The following is a 19,055-nucleotide window of genomic DNA, read 5'->3' on the forward strand; positions in this document are numbered from 1 at the left end:
TGCGTCATAATTCATTACATTTAAAAGAGCGCGCATCAATATTTCACGTATTCAAATTTCTTCTACACGCTAATACGTTGTTGCTGAGATAATTTCCTTTCGGAATTGCTACCTTCGCGTTTCATTTTAAAACCGTCAACATGTTAAAAATTGCAATAAATAGCGGGTCCCGTAATTTCACCTATTCTACACTGTATGTGATATGGATACAGATTATACTGTGTATACTATATATGAATTTAAATAATGAAATTCAGCAATAACAACATATCATATTCTTCAGTTCAGGTCATAATGCCAACGTGAACACTTCCTTTTGTCCTCAACCTATCCCCTTAATGTTAATGTTGCACCACTTGCGCGGCGGATAACCAAACTCGTCAAAGTGACGAGTTACATGTCTAGTTTTTAATGTAATATGTTAACAACTGTAATAAAATAAACACCCCCTAGATATGACAAAATACAACACAATTAATATCTAGAAGTAATAAAATACAGTAAAAATGTTATCGAAATGCTTGATAAATTGTAGATCATGTCAATCAATGAATTCTACTACAGAAATGTGTAGTAATACAATACGGTAGGCCTATTGTGTATAATACATGTGGCGGGCGTTTATTCGAGGAAATACATTATTAATATTATTGTTAGGCCTACAGCATACCAGAGGGCAGAGAGTAATCTCACCCTTACCTATAAATAAAAGTATGAAAAATAAAAAGAGAGGATGAAAAAGGATGACTTCTAGACATACCTATATTCTTTAATAAGCATAATCTAATACTACCGGCCGGTCCTCTTTCTCCATACCTCTCTATTTATTGCTTCTTATTTTATAATGTAGGCCACTACATATGCTATTTCGTGTCATTTTTTTAAAGCAAAATTCCAGCTGATTTAGTGTCTTTAGGATGTAAAGTAATAAAAAAAATATGTTTCCATTTTTTTAAAACGCTTGAGGGTGTCAAATCTAAGATGGCCACCAATACGTAAAATATCCAATAAATGTACCATATTGGGCAAAGTAACACCCATTATGAATAATATTTTAAGTTAAAGTTAATGCAATATGGGTTTTCTGCTATATAAGAGTTATAATAAACATATATTCATCAGTATTCGCCATTTTAATAAAAAAGGAATTAAATTTCTTATTAAAACATGTGCAAATTATGACGTTGACAAAATGGTGATTAACAAACAATTTTTGAATTTCAAAATTAGCGCGATTCCAACAAACTTGTTCAGAAACAAATCAGCAAAGCACTGCAATACCTCATTTTACCGCCAAATAGCCTACTGTACCGGCTGACTATATGTGATACGGCAAAGAATCTCTACAGGAGTCCTCTTTTACTGTGATACGTTTGTCACCTGTGTACTCGCCGTCATATATATTTTTTGCCAATATTCGTCCTTTTCTTAGGATCTCATATAGATAGTTTGCCCTTCACAAGACTTTTACTAATGCCTCAAACATTTTGTGTCCAATGGCATCATGCCATGGCCAACAAACACCTCTGTGAGAATTGCAGCATTCTTCATTAATCGGGATAGCATCTCTCTTTAAATGTTGGCTTTCCAACTCATCAACAAGATTTGCCAGCTCTGATTATATCGTTTATTTGTGTTATTCTAATGATACCACGCTCAATGACCTTTATAAATTAATGAAAATCCAGCAAGGCCCTTTGTCACACATACATGTCCTCTCATAAACTCCAATTGGCAAATACAAGTTCAGTTTCAACAAAAGCACTGGCCTCAACACTATTTTCACAATGCTACATGTCTAAAAGCTGGTTCGAAATAAGAATTGCTTCTTTATGTCATCTCTGTTCACCTCCACTCATCTCGGACAAAAGTCATCACCAGGCATTATCTTGTCTTTCCCTAATATAAACATGAGTTTTTAAACCACAACCATGTAAACTCATCAAACCAGTGTATAATTGGTGGTCCATCTGTAGGGTGTACTTATCTAATGAAATCGGTTGAGATTGTAGAAGATGAGAAGTGGGAGTTAATGCTGCCTATGAATCCCGCTATGAATCTTGTGAATGAGCTGTATCTTTATTTCCTTCAAGCTTCTGCCAAAAGATGACATGTCGAAAACTTACCAACAATACTGGTGACTATGACCCTGATGGTTTAGACATTGAATTACATGGCAATAGGCCTACCGTATTTATTATTTTACATCATATTTATACAGGATTTCACAATAAGGTATAAATACACTTGTTTTTTTTATTGTGGTCCTGTCTGAGATACAAAAAAAAAAAAAGTTTCAGTTTATGAAAAGAAATTAGATCTATAATTTAGAATTAGAAGTAATTGTTGTTGAATATTTGATATCAATTAGTAAGTTGTTCCATACTTTCGCAACTTCAACTTTGAACGATTAGTTAATTTAAAGATGTATTGTCCCTTTGAGTAATTTAAAAAAAAAATTTTTTTTAATATTTCTAAGAAAAGTGGGTCATTTTGAAGTATTATGATAGTTATTAACTTTCACCAAAAATTAGTCGAAAAAAAAATAATTTAACCGAAATACGGACGTTTTTTGGTTCAAAAAATAACTTTGACTTCCAGTCAAAGTTTTCGATCAAAACATATTCATAATGCAACACGCTTATTTAGCTACTCTGTATGTATTATAATCATAAAACTTCCTCGCGATCTGTGTGAAAACACCTTCTCAACCGAGACGAGTTGTAAACAATCCTAATTAGCATCATGCATAATGCATACTCGTGGTTTGAAATCTTTGTTTACTTTCGCTTGTGAGATTTTCCAGATGAAATGTAATCAAATTAATTTAACTGTTAATTACGTAAACTTGTTGCTTTTGCCTCGAATTTTCGACTTAAAGTGAATAACTTTAATATTACTTTGATATGGCCAATTTAAATTTAGAATATTTTGACTGTCATTCTTTGTGTTTCAAGGGACAATACATCTTTAAGAGTCATAGTGTGTTATTATATATCTATATTCCTCCAGCACTACCACATATCAAAGGCTTAAATCTTGCGTATTTTTGTTAATGTCCATGCTTCATATTCATATAATAATTAATTATTGAGTTTATTTTGTACATTTGTAGTGAAAGAATGTTTTACTATAATATATGCACATTACTTTGTTTCAAAAAAGCGTTTTCCAAATAAATCACTAGGTCAATGTGTAATTGTTTTGTATAGTTCTGTAAAGAGTTTTTTTAAAAAATTATTATGTTATAATTGTTATATGTTAAGGATTACTCATTTTTAGTATTTAACTGATTGTGGCTTCACATAAAGTTTCTTCATCCTTCTGTGGCATAATTTTACAGAGTAACGCATTTCTATCTTGTGCGCACACTTTATACGCGCGCGCTTGTGCCAAGGTAACGATGGTCCCAAGAGGAACTGCATGACAACTAAACAAAACATAACTTGGATGAATTTTCAAGAGTGCACACGCAATCTACAAAGCTCAGTAAGTTTCTACTTATTGTTTTACTATAATAATTATAAAGTATAAAAATAATAATTTAAATTTTAAAAACTTTAAATCGTTTAGATATGAATCAGTTTGAAGATTATAACCACCAAGATCCCTACTACTAACAAAGAATCAAAAACCAAAAAAATCAAAAATAGATTTTACAAGCAGTAATAACTAATATGGCCGGCCGAAGTTGAGTTCGCATTTTGAGCGAGATCCTGGATTCCGGAAGACATCATCTGAACTTTCATTTTTGTTTGCTTCTGATTTTGGTTGAGATTTCTTCTATTAACAGCTAATGCGATAGCCAGTTCGGTATACCGTCACTTCGACAGGCTTATTTGTAATTCTTCAAAAGGATAGAAATGAAAACAATCATGAATTAAAATACAATTTTTGCAACAGTTATAACAATAGGCCTATAAACTATTCAATTTGATATGAATAAGTGCGGTGTTTATTATGTATAAGCAGCCGCTCTGTCGGCGTATGTTATTATGTAAGTAATTGGTCAATCAAGCCCGTCGGTTTGTCGGTTGGGCAGTTTTATTGCCATTCGTCAATACCACACAGTCAGTGGCAGCCATGACTTTCGGTAATCTGTCAACACGCCAGTTAGTCTATAAATTACCTATATTTAGTGCAAATTCTAAATCCGAACGTTCCACAAGGGCCCTGGTATTTCTCCAGCTTGTAAACCCGTTTAAATTGTTTCACGCTCTGTTGGTAAGTCTGAAGCGGACATGTCCTAAATTATAATAATACAAAATTAAATCAAAATATATTAGCTGTAATGTATGATCTATAATGATCCACCATCCTACAAATAACTTAAAACACCGTTTTCCACCAGCCCATCCCAAAATAAAATTAGACAGCAGACGAACTATTTTTGTTAAGCCTATTCATGAACCATAAAACTATACATTTTGGTCAATATTTCTTGAATACACACTATCTTCTCTTTCATCATCAAAGGCATTCACCAACTGGCCTTATAATATTAAACTAACCTTATTTCGCATCTGTGGCCCGTAGTCCCCGCAGTACATTCACATTTATTACCGGGACGACATACACCCATCTGCCGACAGGATGGTTTGCATGCCTTTACTTCAACTGAACAAGGCAATACAAAGAGAGAGTTATTTTGTTTTACATACAACAAGAATAATGTTTAACACAGTGGTACACCTTCACTACGAACCCAAGATGCAGTAAGACTGTCGTCTTTTTCTTTCTTGTCATAAGACAACGTTAACTTAGTACAATACTAACGCTAAAGACTACTGGTTGTAGTCCTTTTGCTAGGTCCCCTCAAACAATAAAGCGCACCTACACTACAAAAAGTTTAGAAAAAAACCACTACCTTACTTCATGATATGAACATACATTATATTATTTTATAGAAAGTTATGTGTCAATAAAATATGTTGTGTTTTAAAGATAAAATAATGTTTTTCATTTTTTCATAGCTCTGTGATTTTACTGAATGTGCTGGAAAAAAATTAATAAAGTAGAGAAAAAGAAAAGTGTGTCGCATATGTCATTATACACTTTATTCACGAATCTGACTTACAAATTTAAAGCTATTATGTCTAACTTTTAAGACAGCCAGAGCCATATATTGAAATATTATTAAATATTATTCCTCCAATAAATCTCTAAAGCAGAGAGCCAATAAATTATACATCAGCGTTTCGCCGCCTCTGTTTCTTGTGCGCACAGTTCCATACGCACGCGCGTGTCAGGGTAACGATAGTTACAAGGGGAACTACATGACAACTAAACAAAACATAACTTGGATGAATTTTCAAGAGTGCACACGGAATCTTCAAATCTCAGTAAGTTTGTTTATTGTTAGCCTACGTTATTAGAAGTTTCCATAAAAAAAACCATAAAATTAGGAATAGTTATCTACTAGGCCAAGTACAAAGAACGTCGGTACACTTGGAATACACGAAAAATAATTTGTCTAATCTGGATTGTTTTTATATTAATAGTTTGAATACTTTCAAACACACTTGTTTTTTCTCTTAAACCTCCAGAGAGGTAACCAATATGTATATTATATTTATTATAATAAAGAATCGGTTGTTTTTTAAGGAACAGAAGTAATTTTTTAAATATTTTCTTACTAGTCAATGTTTGTTAATTCAATCATGTGAATTAATATTATGTGCTTCCTAACGCTGATAAACTAATTTCTCTCTCGTAACTTGAATTTAGGTCCATTAAATTACTTAATATTATGTGTTCCTTTTGTTTTACCTAGAAGGTCATGGAAAAACATCATAAAAGGCTGGAAACCAAGCAGATGCTTTAGTAAAAGGTAAGTTATAATTTGTTCAGCAGAGAAAAAATAGTAAAACAAGTAATTATTTGTTCAATATTCAGCCGGTCAGATATTTCAGACTTCTTTAGAAAGTACGTCCTGTGTTTTTTCCATAATGTCAAAGAAGAGGAAAATACGAAAAATGATTCTGACGATGAGAAATATTCAAATAATATATGGAATTGCAATCAGATACGATAATCAATAATTGCCATTTGACATTGGCAATGGCATAATAAGGGGATTTGCATCCTTATTCAGGATGAACGCATCTTTGGACGTAGAATCGGCGAGCCTGACACAATAAGAAAATTGTGCTTCCTGGACGTTATCAACAATGTAACGGCGATTGGAAATACACCAGACGGAAATGACATCAACATCCTTACTACCAATGGACATTACTCAAGTATGTCTTGCCCAATTATCACTTCACTGACCTCCTATGATCAATCACCAAGATGTAGCAATGAACTATACTAGGAGTATAGTTCATTGATGATAGTGATTTTTAAATTTGGTTCTCACTAGGACGCAACGCAATGACGTAAGCATAACGCAAACAATTTGACCAAAACGACGCAATCTTTATAGTCTTGCTCATACTTACGTATTTGACATCTGGATCCGCTAGTACCGGCACGACATCTACATTTATTCCTGCCTACACACCTTCCGCCATTTAAACACGGTGTTGAACAAGAGGGTATTTCTAAAGATCAATACAAAATCTACATCATATACGACAAAAACGAAACTATCTATAAATATGGTAAATACGCCAAACGATGACAACATAGCACCCCATTCTGGCGAAAACAAACACCCCAGAATGTTCTTGTCTGCTGAAAACAACTTTGAACTTTTCAATGAAAGACGTGTGATATATCATCAGACGTATTTTCAAGATCGTTAAGCTTGGTTCCCACTAGAACGTAACGCAAGGACGTAAACGCAATGCAAGCGTTTTAATCAATGACAAGCGAAGTTATATAGACAGTTAACAATCACAAGCGAATAAGCCATCGCTTGTGATTGGTCAATTCACTTGCGTTGCGTTACGTCCTTGTGTTGCGTCGCTAGTGGGAACCACGCTTTAAGGAGCTGAAACTTGAACATGTTTCAAGATATAAAGGTACCGAATAATTTGATTTGCGAATTGTTTTATTGAAAGGAGACGAAATTAAAACAAACCAACCGTATTGGCACCGTGTTCCGGTGAATCCCGTGAGACAAATACAATTGTTTTCATTGTAACAAATTCCGTTGTTCTGGCAGCTAGGCACACATGCCGCTAGTAAAACAAAAAAAATAAAAAAAATGAGCGAGTTACGCTCAGCTCGCTCAGAATATCGAAAGAGTTTCCAATATGCTTTCATTTTTTAACAACCTTAAAAAATGATCTACGTTGACCTTACTAACTACAACCTGAACTAGGAACATGTTGAGACGAAAACGACCTCAGTTAGTAGCGTCATGAGACAAATCCAGTGTGCGACTGGCAATGGTTCATGACTCAACTTGGTTTGGTCTTGGTTTTCGTTTGTGTTTCAACGTAGGCAGAATTGTTCCTACTTTCTAGGATTTTTATCAGATAATCTATATTCTTTTGAATATTCTTGTTACATGACCACAGTGCTGATTTTGCCATTTTTCCTCTAACTGTAGGGAATAAACTTTATATTGCAACGTAACTGAGATGAATTGCGCACATGTGACGACACGTATAGCTACTTTTAATTCGGTCCATGACAGGGACTGAGATATATCAGTACAGTACGCCCCTAACTCTTCAGATATATACACTATTGGTGATTCTCTAAATTGCACAATTGGTTCTTATTTACCCTTCTGACAATAGCTGCCCGTGTATCCCGATGGGCACTGGCACGTGTCTGGTCCCACACAAACGCCTCCATTTCGGCATGTGATTCGGCAGACCGCTGTTGGTGAAAAAGGTAGTTTTATATATCATAATGTATAGACCAAACAGTATTTTTGTCATTCATTTTCTTTTCAAAAATATCTTGTTTCTACTTGTCATGTACCGAAAACATGAAAACAAATACTATTAAATTCACACTTTTTGAAGTACGCACAAAATGATGTTAAGATACCCATGTTGTCGGTCAATAAGATTCTTACAACAAGTAAAACATAAGTAATTAACGTCACGAAACTAGGAAGATAGATTGTGGTTAAAACAAGTGGAGGAGAACCAATGACAATGTTGATACAAATTAATAACTTACGTTTCTGACAGCCAGTGCCGGAATAACCATTAACGCACCTGCACATGTTGTTACGTATGCATTGTCCTCCATGTGCGCAATGAGGTTCACAATGGGCTGAAATTATGATGGTATTATTTACTGGAATCTACAGAAGTTATGCAGTCTGGCAGAATACAGTAGACCAATAGCCATGTCTCGGGACCATTTCAATAGTCACCACCCGATAGACTTTCTACATCAAGGTTTCTATGAATGGGACGGGCCAAACCCAGTATCTTTTTTTAAAATTTCATGATCATTCGGGAAATTACCCCATGGCGGTCTGTCAAAACAGGGTGTCAAATAGGTATGAGACAAAATCAAGAAGGATGAGCATGCAGTCAGTCTGTCAGAAAAGTAAGCATAGAGTAAGAATGAGGAAACAAACATGAGTCGTCCGTTTCATTTAAGCAAAGCTACGCAAGTCAGCAGTCGATAGGTCGGACATGCGCAAACGTTTACTTTGGACTCACGGGTTGAGCATGTATCTCCTGCATAGCCTCGAGTACATAAACAGCGATTAGGTCCCGTGCACACGCCACCATTCATACACGGGGGAACGCACATTACTGAAATGTAAACAAAAAATCAGTAGGATGTATCACAGCTCAATAATTACCGTGTGCACCAATACAAAACTAATTGCCATACGTATGCCTATAATATGTCGAAGACAGTTGGAAACACTTTCTCACCAAACATATTATTGGGTACTAATTCGCATTCAATTTAAATAAAATCGCCATTTTATCGGGAGTATTCGAAAATATGAATCAGGGAAATTCACTCTTCCCTGGTTAAAATCATCATAACCCGTTGACTCTAATTTGCCTATGCCTATTAGTGGGATATTATCATAATGCCACATTATGTTTATCTTCTGATTCATCAAATTATTCTAGACGTCTGCACAGTTTTTTTAGAATGTTAATGACGATTATATTATTAAGAATTTGAAACATTATTACGTTAAAAACGGTGCGTGTCATGGATTAGAGAAGTGACTATAACTTAAATCATATTGATAGTAATAATAATATTAATGTAGATGTTATTGATTACCTTCACATTCGTGATCTAACCTGATCTTGACCCTGTAACCAGGCTTGCATTCGCATTCATAACTTCCAACCGAGTTAACACATTTCTGTTCACAACCCCCGTTTGCGTCTGCGCATTCATTTATATCTACATGATAACCATATATTAACACGTTATCACGATAACCATCAAGTAACTAGTTAAAACTACATTGGGACAAACAGATAACGTTTAAATCACTTTTATGTATTATCTTTCGATGTGTATGCATATTACAGTTCAAGGAAAATACAGATATAGGTTGCTAGTTTCAGCAACAACTTACCATCGCAACTGACCAAATCCGCATTAAGTACGTAGCCTTTCCGACAACTACACTTTAACCCTCGTTGACCGAACTTACAAATGTGTTTACACCCTCCATTCTTGATGCTGCATGACGTTATTACTGTAATAATAATAATCATCATAAATATATATAGATACATATAGAACTGGAACATATTTAGCTGAAAACAAATGTCAATAATGTTGTTGCTATAAAATTGTTATCACGATAAATATATATAGATATAGGGAACTTTCGTTTTGCGACGACCACCAGACTATGTAATGTTAAATCATTGTGCGTATGCGGGATATTGAGAGTGTTTTCTTGTTCCTTTTCTCTACAGCGTTTGAATGGTGTCTAGGTCCAGGCGACAGCCAACTACACGCTTATTTATCTGACCGGTCATCGCATATCGCAAGCTCCCTAATAAGTACTATAATACCATCGCATGTCCGACCGTCTGACCCAAGATAAAATGAGTCGCCACAATCACACTTCCAACTTCCCGGTGTATTAATACATGTTTGTTGGCATCCACCGTTTTTGATTAAACATTCATCGTAATCTAAGAACAAAGTTGAAAACAAAATACATTAGATCAGTAGAAAACATCCTAACCAATAGTATAGTACCAGTAATGGAACTAGCTATCATAAACATTAATACTACTTGTTTTATAATAAATTGCTAACCATTAAATTACCATCAATAACTGACGGACTTCAATACTGTAAGCCTATTATTATTGGAGGTTCGTTCTAGGACATTATATTAGGGAGGTAGAAGAAAGGCCGTTAACGGTTTGTATTCAAAGAATAATGTTATAATAATATATGGTTTATTTTGTCTTTTGAAATTATTAGTGGGGCACACCTAAAACATTAGATCTGGCTAAACCGGATACATGCAAATACTAATGTATTCGGCCTAACTCACCAGTACAGTCACGACGATTAACACTAAGTTGAAATCCATCGTTACACCTGCATTCATATGAGCCTTCTGTGTTGACACAAGTCTGATTGCACAAGTTATCATATACGAGACATTCGTCTATATCTATAATAAACAAGGGGAAAAGTTACTATACAGATATCTTCATAATAATTTTAGTAATATGGCCAACAATAATTATAATGTACCTTTGGAAATTACCTTTTTTCTATATGACGATATGTAAGTCACCCTGATAATAGTTACTATACAACTATCTTCATTTTATTTGGGTTGTCACGTACAAAAACACAATGGAGCCAGTCTATGTGACGATATAGAGGGCGCCATTTAATTGATATAGTTACTCTATCTTAATTTGGGTTATCCTAAGTATAAGATACAATGGAACCAGTTTGTGTGACGATATAGAGGGCGCAATTTAATTGATAACAGGTACTCTATCTTCACTTGGGGTTATCCAAAGTATAACATACATTGAAACCAGTTTGTGTGACGATATAGAGGGCGCCATTTAATTGACAACAGTTTATCTTCATTTTGGTTATCCTTCTATATTGTATAAACTACATGCAATGGAACTAGTTTCTGCGACGACATAGGGGGCACCATTTAATTGATCATATTAATGTTGTTTTCTGTAAAGAAAACATTATATCTGGTTTCTGTGAATATAAGTTAATAGATATTTAGTATTTCATATAAACCAGTAAACTTAATTTTAACTTAACGAAGTATTGGTATATTTATGAAGTATTCATCGTCTAGTATTCCGCAATCTATAGCCGACTAGTAATCTTATGAATATGAATCAATCCACCTATTTTCTTTTGTACTCTGTAGAAGTTTCGATATACCAAATTATAGAGTTAGTTTAGCTACCCATTGAATGATTCATCGGTGAACTAATGCTATAGGCCAATATATCTCAACGAATTTACCTTCACAAACGGCGGTGTCTGAGTTCATTCTATATCCGATTTGACACCTGCATACATAGCTACCTGGAATGTTGATACACACCTGGTCACAACCACCATTTCCAACAGTGCATTCGTCTGAATCTAATGTAATACGAAATAATTATTTTTAACGATCATTACCGAGTTAAATATTTTCTAGTTTAATATTTACAAATATTATAACATAGGCCTACTTAATTCTATAATAATTATATAATATAATACTCTTATGTTTGAGTTAATATGTAACAAATAATTATAAAGATCTAAATACTGTATACACATATAAAATATTTACCAATGCAATTCCTGCCGTCGCCATGGAAACCTGTTATACATTGACAGATATACGAGCCTTCTACGTTGTAGCAACGGGCATAATAATGGCAGTCATGTGACAGGTTACATTCGTTTATATCTGTGGTAACGCAGAACACATTATTACAATATAATACAATATTGATCCTTTTACCATCGTTCGTTGTCGTCCCTCATTATCATCAAACATCTGGTGGTTACGGTGTAGTAAATAGTCGATTAAGATATTATGAATTATTCATTATTTATTGCTCTACCTCATAAAATATGCGTGACGTTTTTTGACCTATTTTTAGCACAATTTTTCTAATGTAAACACTTTCCATCGAGTCTTAACTGTGTGCTTTGTATATCGTTTTCATAGTGTTAGAAGTTATTCAGAGAGTTAGCTGAGTCAGTAGACCTACAGAACTTGGATTATGTCCATAGTCGGATTAAATAATGAATAATTCATGATTTCTTCATCGCGTATTTACGAAAAAATTGAAACTATTAATCTGTTTACGGAAAGATCTAACAGGCTGCTGAGGTAATGTTATAACCCAGACGCCTCTGGTTGATTCTGACCTAAACCTAAAGGGTACATAGGTATATTACCTGTACAGAATGTACCGTTTCCTGAATAACCAACAGGACAGACGCATTCATATGATCCAGGCACGTTTTTGCAGAGACTAACCCCTGGGCACAATAAAGAATCAGCACTCATACATTCATCTATATCTGTTGAAATAAAACGTATGGTCTATAGCACGACGACTGTAGGCATATTATCTTGTTTTGAGAGCTCAAAACATAATATAATCAAAGGGACTTCTTCTTAAAGAAATTTAGAAAGCTTCCACAAACAATGTGATTACTAACACCGCAATGCAAGACCGTAAATAAAGTGTACGGTACTGTACTTCTTTTTTAAAAATAAAATGTATAAATATCATACAGATGTAGGCCCTCTATAGACTGAAAACTTCTAACATCATTTAACAATTTATGTAGTGGAATATTTGAATAATCTCTACGTTGCGTGTATTACAAAAGCATTATCGTATGCTAAAAAAAGAGCTTGTTTAAAAATCAATTTATTAATTGTTTGCTAATGATAATGTTAATAGTCTAAAGTAATATTTGACAAATTTTGACAAACAATGTTAGGGTATATGTTCACACTCATTATGTTCACAAGCACTAAGTATGAATTTAGAACAGTATACGTCTGTCCCTTCATTTTAATAGTGTGTGAAAGCCTTTGGGACGTGTGTTATACAGTATGATACAGTACTGTAATTGAATCTTTACCTTGACAGCCTGTAAGAGTCTCTCTGTAACCCTCATTACACACGCAGTCAAAGCTACCGTATGTATTGAGACAAGTCGAGTTGGAGCCACACGACACGTCAGAACTTACTGCGCATTCATCAATATCTAAAACCGAGAATAATTTAATTAATGTACATCTTAGGTGGTTACAATTCACTTATAGTATGTGTAATATTTACGAAGGCATGTTTATTTTTGTGCAAAGTACAAATGGTTATACTGTAATTCTATTTTATATACAGTAACGGTACCTTGACAAAGTCCTCCATTTGAGACGAATCCATCAACACAATTACATATGTAAGAGCCAGGTGAATTTTCACACGTTGAATGCTCACCACAAAGATAGATCAGCAGGTTAGCAAATTGACATTCATTGACATCTCAGAGAGGAAAAAAATACATTTTACAAAACCACCTAATTCATGATGTCCGTTGTGGTGACGACATATTGGAATAGTTATTATTTTTATCTATGAAGGTGGTGGCATAATAAAATTCATCTATTATGACCGTAGTCTAATTCATATAAAAATAAAATTCAGAAAATCTTTGTTAATCAGTTTAAAATACATGAAACATTTTTAAAAGAATAGAAAAGTACAGACAATATTTAGACAATATCGAAACATAAATCTAAAGATAAAAAATTTGGATGTGGCAATAAAACCGACAAACAAACAAAAATAACTTAGCAACATTGTACTGGAATTAATTAATTTAATTTTGATTATCAAAAGTGGTGGTTTGCGTTTTTTTGTTTCCAGCAAATTCGGATCCGCTGGAAACGAACCAAAAGACCGTCTTTTGCAGCAGCGCTTACTGCTGAATTGCCATTTTCATACCAGGGAAAAGTAAATAGTATCAGTGTTCTCCGTACATAATATCTACCCGACAACTATGTGTGTTTTTTTCTCTTTAATCCACACACTAATGTTACCTTCGCACTTATTCCCGTTTTCGTCAGCAATGAATCCTGAGTTACACAGACAAACATAAGATCCAAGTGTGTTGCGGCACGATGAATGAGCTCGGCAGATAGAGGGATCTGTACATTCGTCAACATCTAAGAAATACCACAAAAACACATAATAATCAATGTTGAATACATACTAAAACGACATCGAAATTTTGATATACGAGACGTTCTTCCTAACGTGTCAACCCCATGACTAATAGCAACATGGCTTAACACCGCGAACGAAAAATGGTTTCTTCAAACAGCAGCTAGTGGCTTATGTTAAACTGAGCTTCAACCTTAGTCATTGCACCTGGTGCCTAGCCATCGATGTCATGCGTTAAAGAATTATGTTTAGTTGCCCGGGTTACCTTGGCATGCTCCGTCGTATCTTCTATTGAAACCCTCTGGACAATGGCATTGGTATGAACCAGGTGTGTTATGACATACCTCATCTACATTGCACGATGCGACGAGCTCAACGCATTCGTCAATATCTAAAATAAAATACGTATATATAATAGTCCTTACTGTCCATTATACGGACCATACATATTGTTATTGCATGTATTCATGCACATGTGTATTGAAATGACCACAACTGTGACTGGAAACTACATTTAACCGCCCTATGGTGTTTTCCCAGTGCCTTTATTCCAAAATATAATATACGCCTACATATTTTAGTCTAAGATCTAGGATTTTGAAATAGGGAACAAGGACGGCAAAAACAGTAAATGAAGTTTCTTTATAATAATATATTATATATTATTTATATAGTGTATCATTTTTTCTTCTGAAATTTGAAAGACCCTCAGACCTTGAATGTGAAATGAATTTTGAAACAAAATATCGAGAAAGTAAAGAGTTTGCGTAGAATAGTATAACAGAAAAATTCTCTCCCATCATTCCCAGACCTGCTTCAGCTTACCTTCACACGTCTTTTCATCTAAGCCAAGTTTGAATCCATCTGCTTGGCATTCACATTGTATGGTGGACATACCTGGCAGTGCTAAACATACATCACTACATCCGCCATTGTCGATCAAACATTGATCTTAAGTTTATTAGCATAAAAAGCACGTTTGATAGATAAGTAAATATAAATAAATAACAATAAATAAATACATAAAGCCCTCACAACTAACTAAAAGAATTGAGATAAATGCAAGGCAAATGTGTATCCTGCTCCTTTGTTTGGTAACCTATAAAAATCCTGTTATTATATTATATATTATATTATAAACACGATATAAGTTGAACTTGAATTATAAACGAAGGGTGACAAAACATATTTTGTTAAAATGAAGGAAACCTACAAGAATGATTGAGTAACGGCAGTGCATTGTAAAATATGAAAGCTTCATGTGTATACATTCTTTATTTATTTATGATACGTTTTAAATATACCGACAATCAGAATGACAAGATACAAAAGGTAAAAACAAAGCAAAACAACAAAATATATGACTTTTCATGAAAAAAGACTTTATAGTTGTTAAACATAAATTGAAGCTTACCGTTTTTCAATCATTTTTAAACATTGAAAAATTATAGTAATATGTGATTTACTTTACTTTTGATTTACTAACCCGATGTAGTGTACATCTTGATTTGTGATTCTGCCATTGTCACTAAATCTGGACTTTCTGTTCCAGTTCCACTTGCATATTCCTGTAAAATTATGATTTCATCAGGCTGATTTTAAAATAAATTATTAATTGACGTTTATTAGTTAATTTATTTCAATCCATTCAACAGCGAATCATCGACACTAACAGGCTTAACAGGAGTTTAGAAAAAATTTTCACAATTACAGTAAATAATAATCTTTATATCTTCATCTACATACTTTTCACCAATATTATTACTAATCGCCGACTTGTCTTAGCTGTCTACACTATCAAACTACTTTGACAAAAAAAGGTGTGATGTGCCCAAATAATGGTAGTGTAGACAGAGCCTTTGAATATGGTAGTGATATGGAGTCATCGCACAACACATCACATTTTTTTGTCACATAAAGGTTGATAGTGTAGACAGGGGTTAAATATACTCTTCGACATCTTCCTATAATCATTACCTTTTCGTCTGAAATAGTCTCTTCGTATCGAGCTGTCAACATTATTGTCTCTTCTAGTTCTTCACTGTAGCTTGTCGACATTAATGTACATAGAGTAAGTAATGTCTTTAGAAACTCCATGTTAGTTGGATTTTAAATTGATGGAATGCGGCAACTAAAGGACAAAATATAAATCGACTTAAATTGTTGAAAGTCTCCTTAAAAGTAATTTAAAAAAGGAACAACACGATGATGACAATGATACTTCGGATAGATAGTATGTGGAGATACAACGGCACTGGGAATCGGGTGAAATGACCATGTTACTGTGTAAATTACTGTACTTTTGAAAAGGATCGACGCAAAACAATTGTTGGTTGTCGAAGGGTTATGAAAGTCATATTACCAAATGCACCAACAAATCTTTTTGTAACAAAAAACGAATTATAAAGAATTATATGAATCATCCTACCCATTTGATTAAAAAGACCTAGAAATGTCTAAAAACTTTGATGATAATTGAAAAATTCATTAACATACATAACTCGCTACAAAGTGACAACTTAATAACCATTATGAAATTAAATTATACATTATTTCACAGTTTATAAAATAACAATTAATAAAGAGCATTACCAAGTAAGGTGTTGAATGATTACCCTGATAAAAGGCTAATCGCGAAGTCAAGTAATTTGTGTTACAGCCAATACTTTTGAAAAAAAAGTTACTGCTCTGACATTAGTCTAGGAAACAGACGGCGGTTCTGCTTAATATATACCAAAACCTTTTGTTACACATAGAGTTTCATACGTAGAATACAGTTAAGCAAACTTTTGCTAGTGTGACTTCTGCAAACTGCAGAAAACAAGTTTGCAGAAGGCACACCTCTGCAAACTGGTCTAGGCCTACACTAACAAACTTTGGAAAATGTTTCTTGACAAACCAAGAGTATTGCAAGTTAGAGTTTGTTAGTGTAGACACCTATAGAGGTAAGAAAAGACAGATAACTAGCGACTTTAATCAAATCTACACCAAATTACACTATTTACGCATTGTGTTTGTCGGTTGTTTAATAATTGAGACAAACATCAAAGCACACGTCACAAACTAACATTTAAAGGGACTAGTATAATAGTTACTGTATGTCCAATTTCATTTTGATGTGGACTGTACTGTCTGTGTTTTCGAGTACAGTAATAAAGTGTGAAAAATACGCAGGCTTACACTTTTCCAGCATCACTATAAGCTAAAGTTGTAGTATATAGAGCGAGGGATCATTCGAGTAATCAAATCAATCTATATAGAGATGATTGATGAGCAAACATTCAACATATTTTAGTACTTTAACTAACTTCCTCTATATGAATCACATGCATTGTGATATTGTAATTACTACTATAATAAAACCAAATGTGGAACGCGTGTAAATTGAAAGCATTTTTTTTGTTTTAGTAAAGCACTCACAGAACATCCAAATGAAGCCAGATGGTAATTTGTTTTTTGTTTGTTTCAGTTTATAAATTGTCTTTCTTATCTCTATTGTTGACATTTACAATATCACCAACAGCTTTATGAATTAGCTTAAATCAGTGTTGAGCTTTTAAAACACTTCGGGATGAAATCATTGAATAGAAAAATTTAATAATCACAATTTATGATAATTATATTTTTCTATTCAACGATTTCATCTCAAATATCTTAATTTCTTAATGTAAGCGCATATTCGTGTATTTTAAAGTTAAAATTAATCTAAATAATTATTATGTGTGTCTACCTCTTATGTTGCCACTAGGCTATTGGTAATTTCAATAGTTAAATTCTTATGTATATTAATATAGCTACTGTACAACGTATTATTTTACAATTTTTAGACAGTTTAATATCAAATAGTTATAGATCAAGGTTAAACGTCACACGCAGGTCATGTAGCAATTTGTATAAGTCAATAAACATGACGGCTCGTTAACCGTCTCCTGGGGTTAAACCTGCTGTTTTCGTGACACGCATGGGTGTAGTCGTGTGTACTTTTTAAACATCTTTATACTGTATATACAGTACTGTGTAGGCCTACTGATATATATTAGGACATCTAAGAGCTATAGAGCTTCATTGACTATACTGAGACCCTGAAGTTTTTTGTATATTAAAACAATAAAATGTCGAAACGTAAACTTTTGAAATTAAAGATAATACAATGATAATTACCGGTCGTTATTTATTAAAGTATATCCGGGATATAATACTCAGCATCCTAGGCCAGGTTACAATTCCGGAGGTGGTGTTACTGTTACACTCAAGACGCGAAATTGCTATTTTTTATTATTTAAAAAAATGACATTTTTGAACTAAAATCCCCAAAAAACGTGATGAGGTTTCAACAATAACACAAGGAAATAAAACAATTATCACAAACAATTATTAAGAAAAGAATAGAAAATGTACCCGTTCTAGATTGTATATACGATAGTGAAAAGAACATATTCCATGTCATGTATGACTTGGTCTATCTATAACAGTTTTTTTTTTCTCCTTTGTGGCGCAAACACCACTTTTATTCACATTCATATTATCTCATATTACATAAAATCGTATTATTTAACTTGTAACATTTTTACATATATGAATTCTGTATTACTCATTTTTTCATTAATTTTCTTATATTTTGTTATACACTTGACAGGATCATCATTATCATCTATCCCGTTTTAAAATAGTTCACACATTTTCATTGGTTTGTTTTCATTTTACAACCCGGATTATACAATATATTTATATACATGATAAAAAAAAAACTATAACAGTTATAGGTTAAAAATAATAACGATTCGAATGTAGTAGTCCTGCAGCCGTTACTTTATACATGACTGTTGAAATACAAATATAGCCTGCAACTGCAAACAATAAAACATACCTTAAAGTGTACAGAGCTACCAAATTCTTCTTTCGTCAGCAGCAAGTAATCTAAAACGCAAGTGTTTGAAAATAAAAACAATTTACGTACAATAT

At 33.5% G+C, this 19,055-nt stretch overlaps 1 protein-coding gene across 1 annotated transcript; it reads right to left on the minus strand.

Annotated features, from left to right (window-relative positions):
• Positions 1-2,957: 2,957 nt before the first annotated feature.
• On the minus strand, positions 2,958-18,996 carry LOC140057653 (uncharacterized). The gene is made up of 23 exons (XM_072103371.1): positions 18,961-18,996; positions 16,071-16,224; positions 15,580-15,661; positions 14,919-15,044; positions 14,359-14,484; positions 13,970-14,095; positions 13,281-13,412; positions 13,009-13,134; positions 12,310-12,435; positions 11,693-11,812; positions 11,374-11,496; positions 10,415-10,537; positions 9,921-10,043; positions 9,473-9,595; positions 9,169-9,294; positions 8,580-8,675; positions 8,086-8,181; positions 7,681-7,776; positions 7,032-7,127; positions 6,444-6,545; positions 4,512-4,617; positions 4,130-4,246; positions 2,958-3,847 (listed from the first exon to the last, which is right to left on the minus strand). Exons 2-23 carry the CDS (start codon positions 16,188-16,190, stop codon positions 3,787-3,789), a joined length of 2,472 nt encoding a protein of 823 aa, XP_071959472.1. The 5' UTR covers positions 16,191-16,224; positions 18,961-18,996; the 3' UTR covers positions 2,958-3,786.
• Positions 18,997-19,055: the final 59 nt, after the last annotated feature.

The sequence above is a fragment of the Antedon mediterranea genome, chromosome 8, assembly GCF_964355755.1.
Source record: "Antedon mediterranea chromosome 8, ecAntMedi1.1, whole genome shotgun sequence".
Classification (NCBI taxonomy): Eukaryota; Metazoa; Echinodermata; class Crinoidea; order Comatulida; family Antedonidae; genus Antedon; species Antedon mediterranea.

Bases quoted from the DNA above. Each gene is read 5' to 3' on its own strand.
- LOC140057653 (XM_072103371.1), bottom strand. From the start codon at position 16,190: ATGGAGTTTCTAAAGACATTACTTACTCTATGTACATTAATGTCGACA. The intron at 15,662-16,070 runs GTAATGATTATA...ATAATTTTACAG, and splicing joins AGACTATTTCAGACGAAAAG to GAATATGCAAGTGGAACTGG. The intron at 11,497-11,692 runs GTAAATATTTTA...GTATTACATTAG, and splicing joins CGACGGCAGGAATTGCATTG to ATTCAGACGAATGCACTGTT.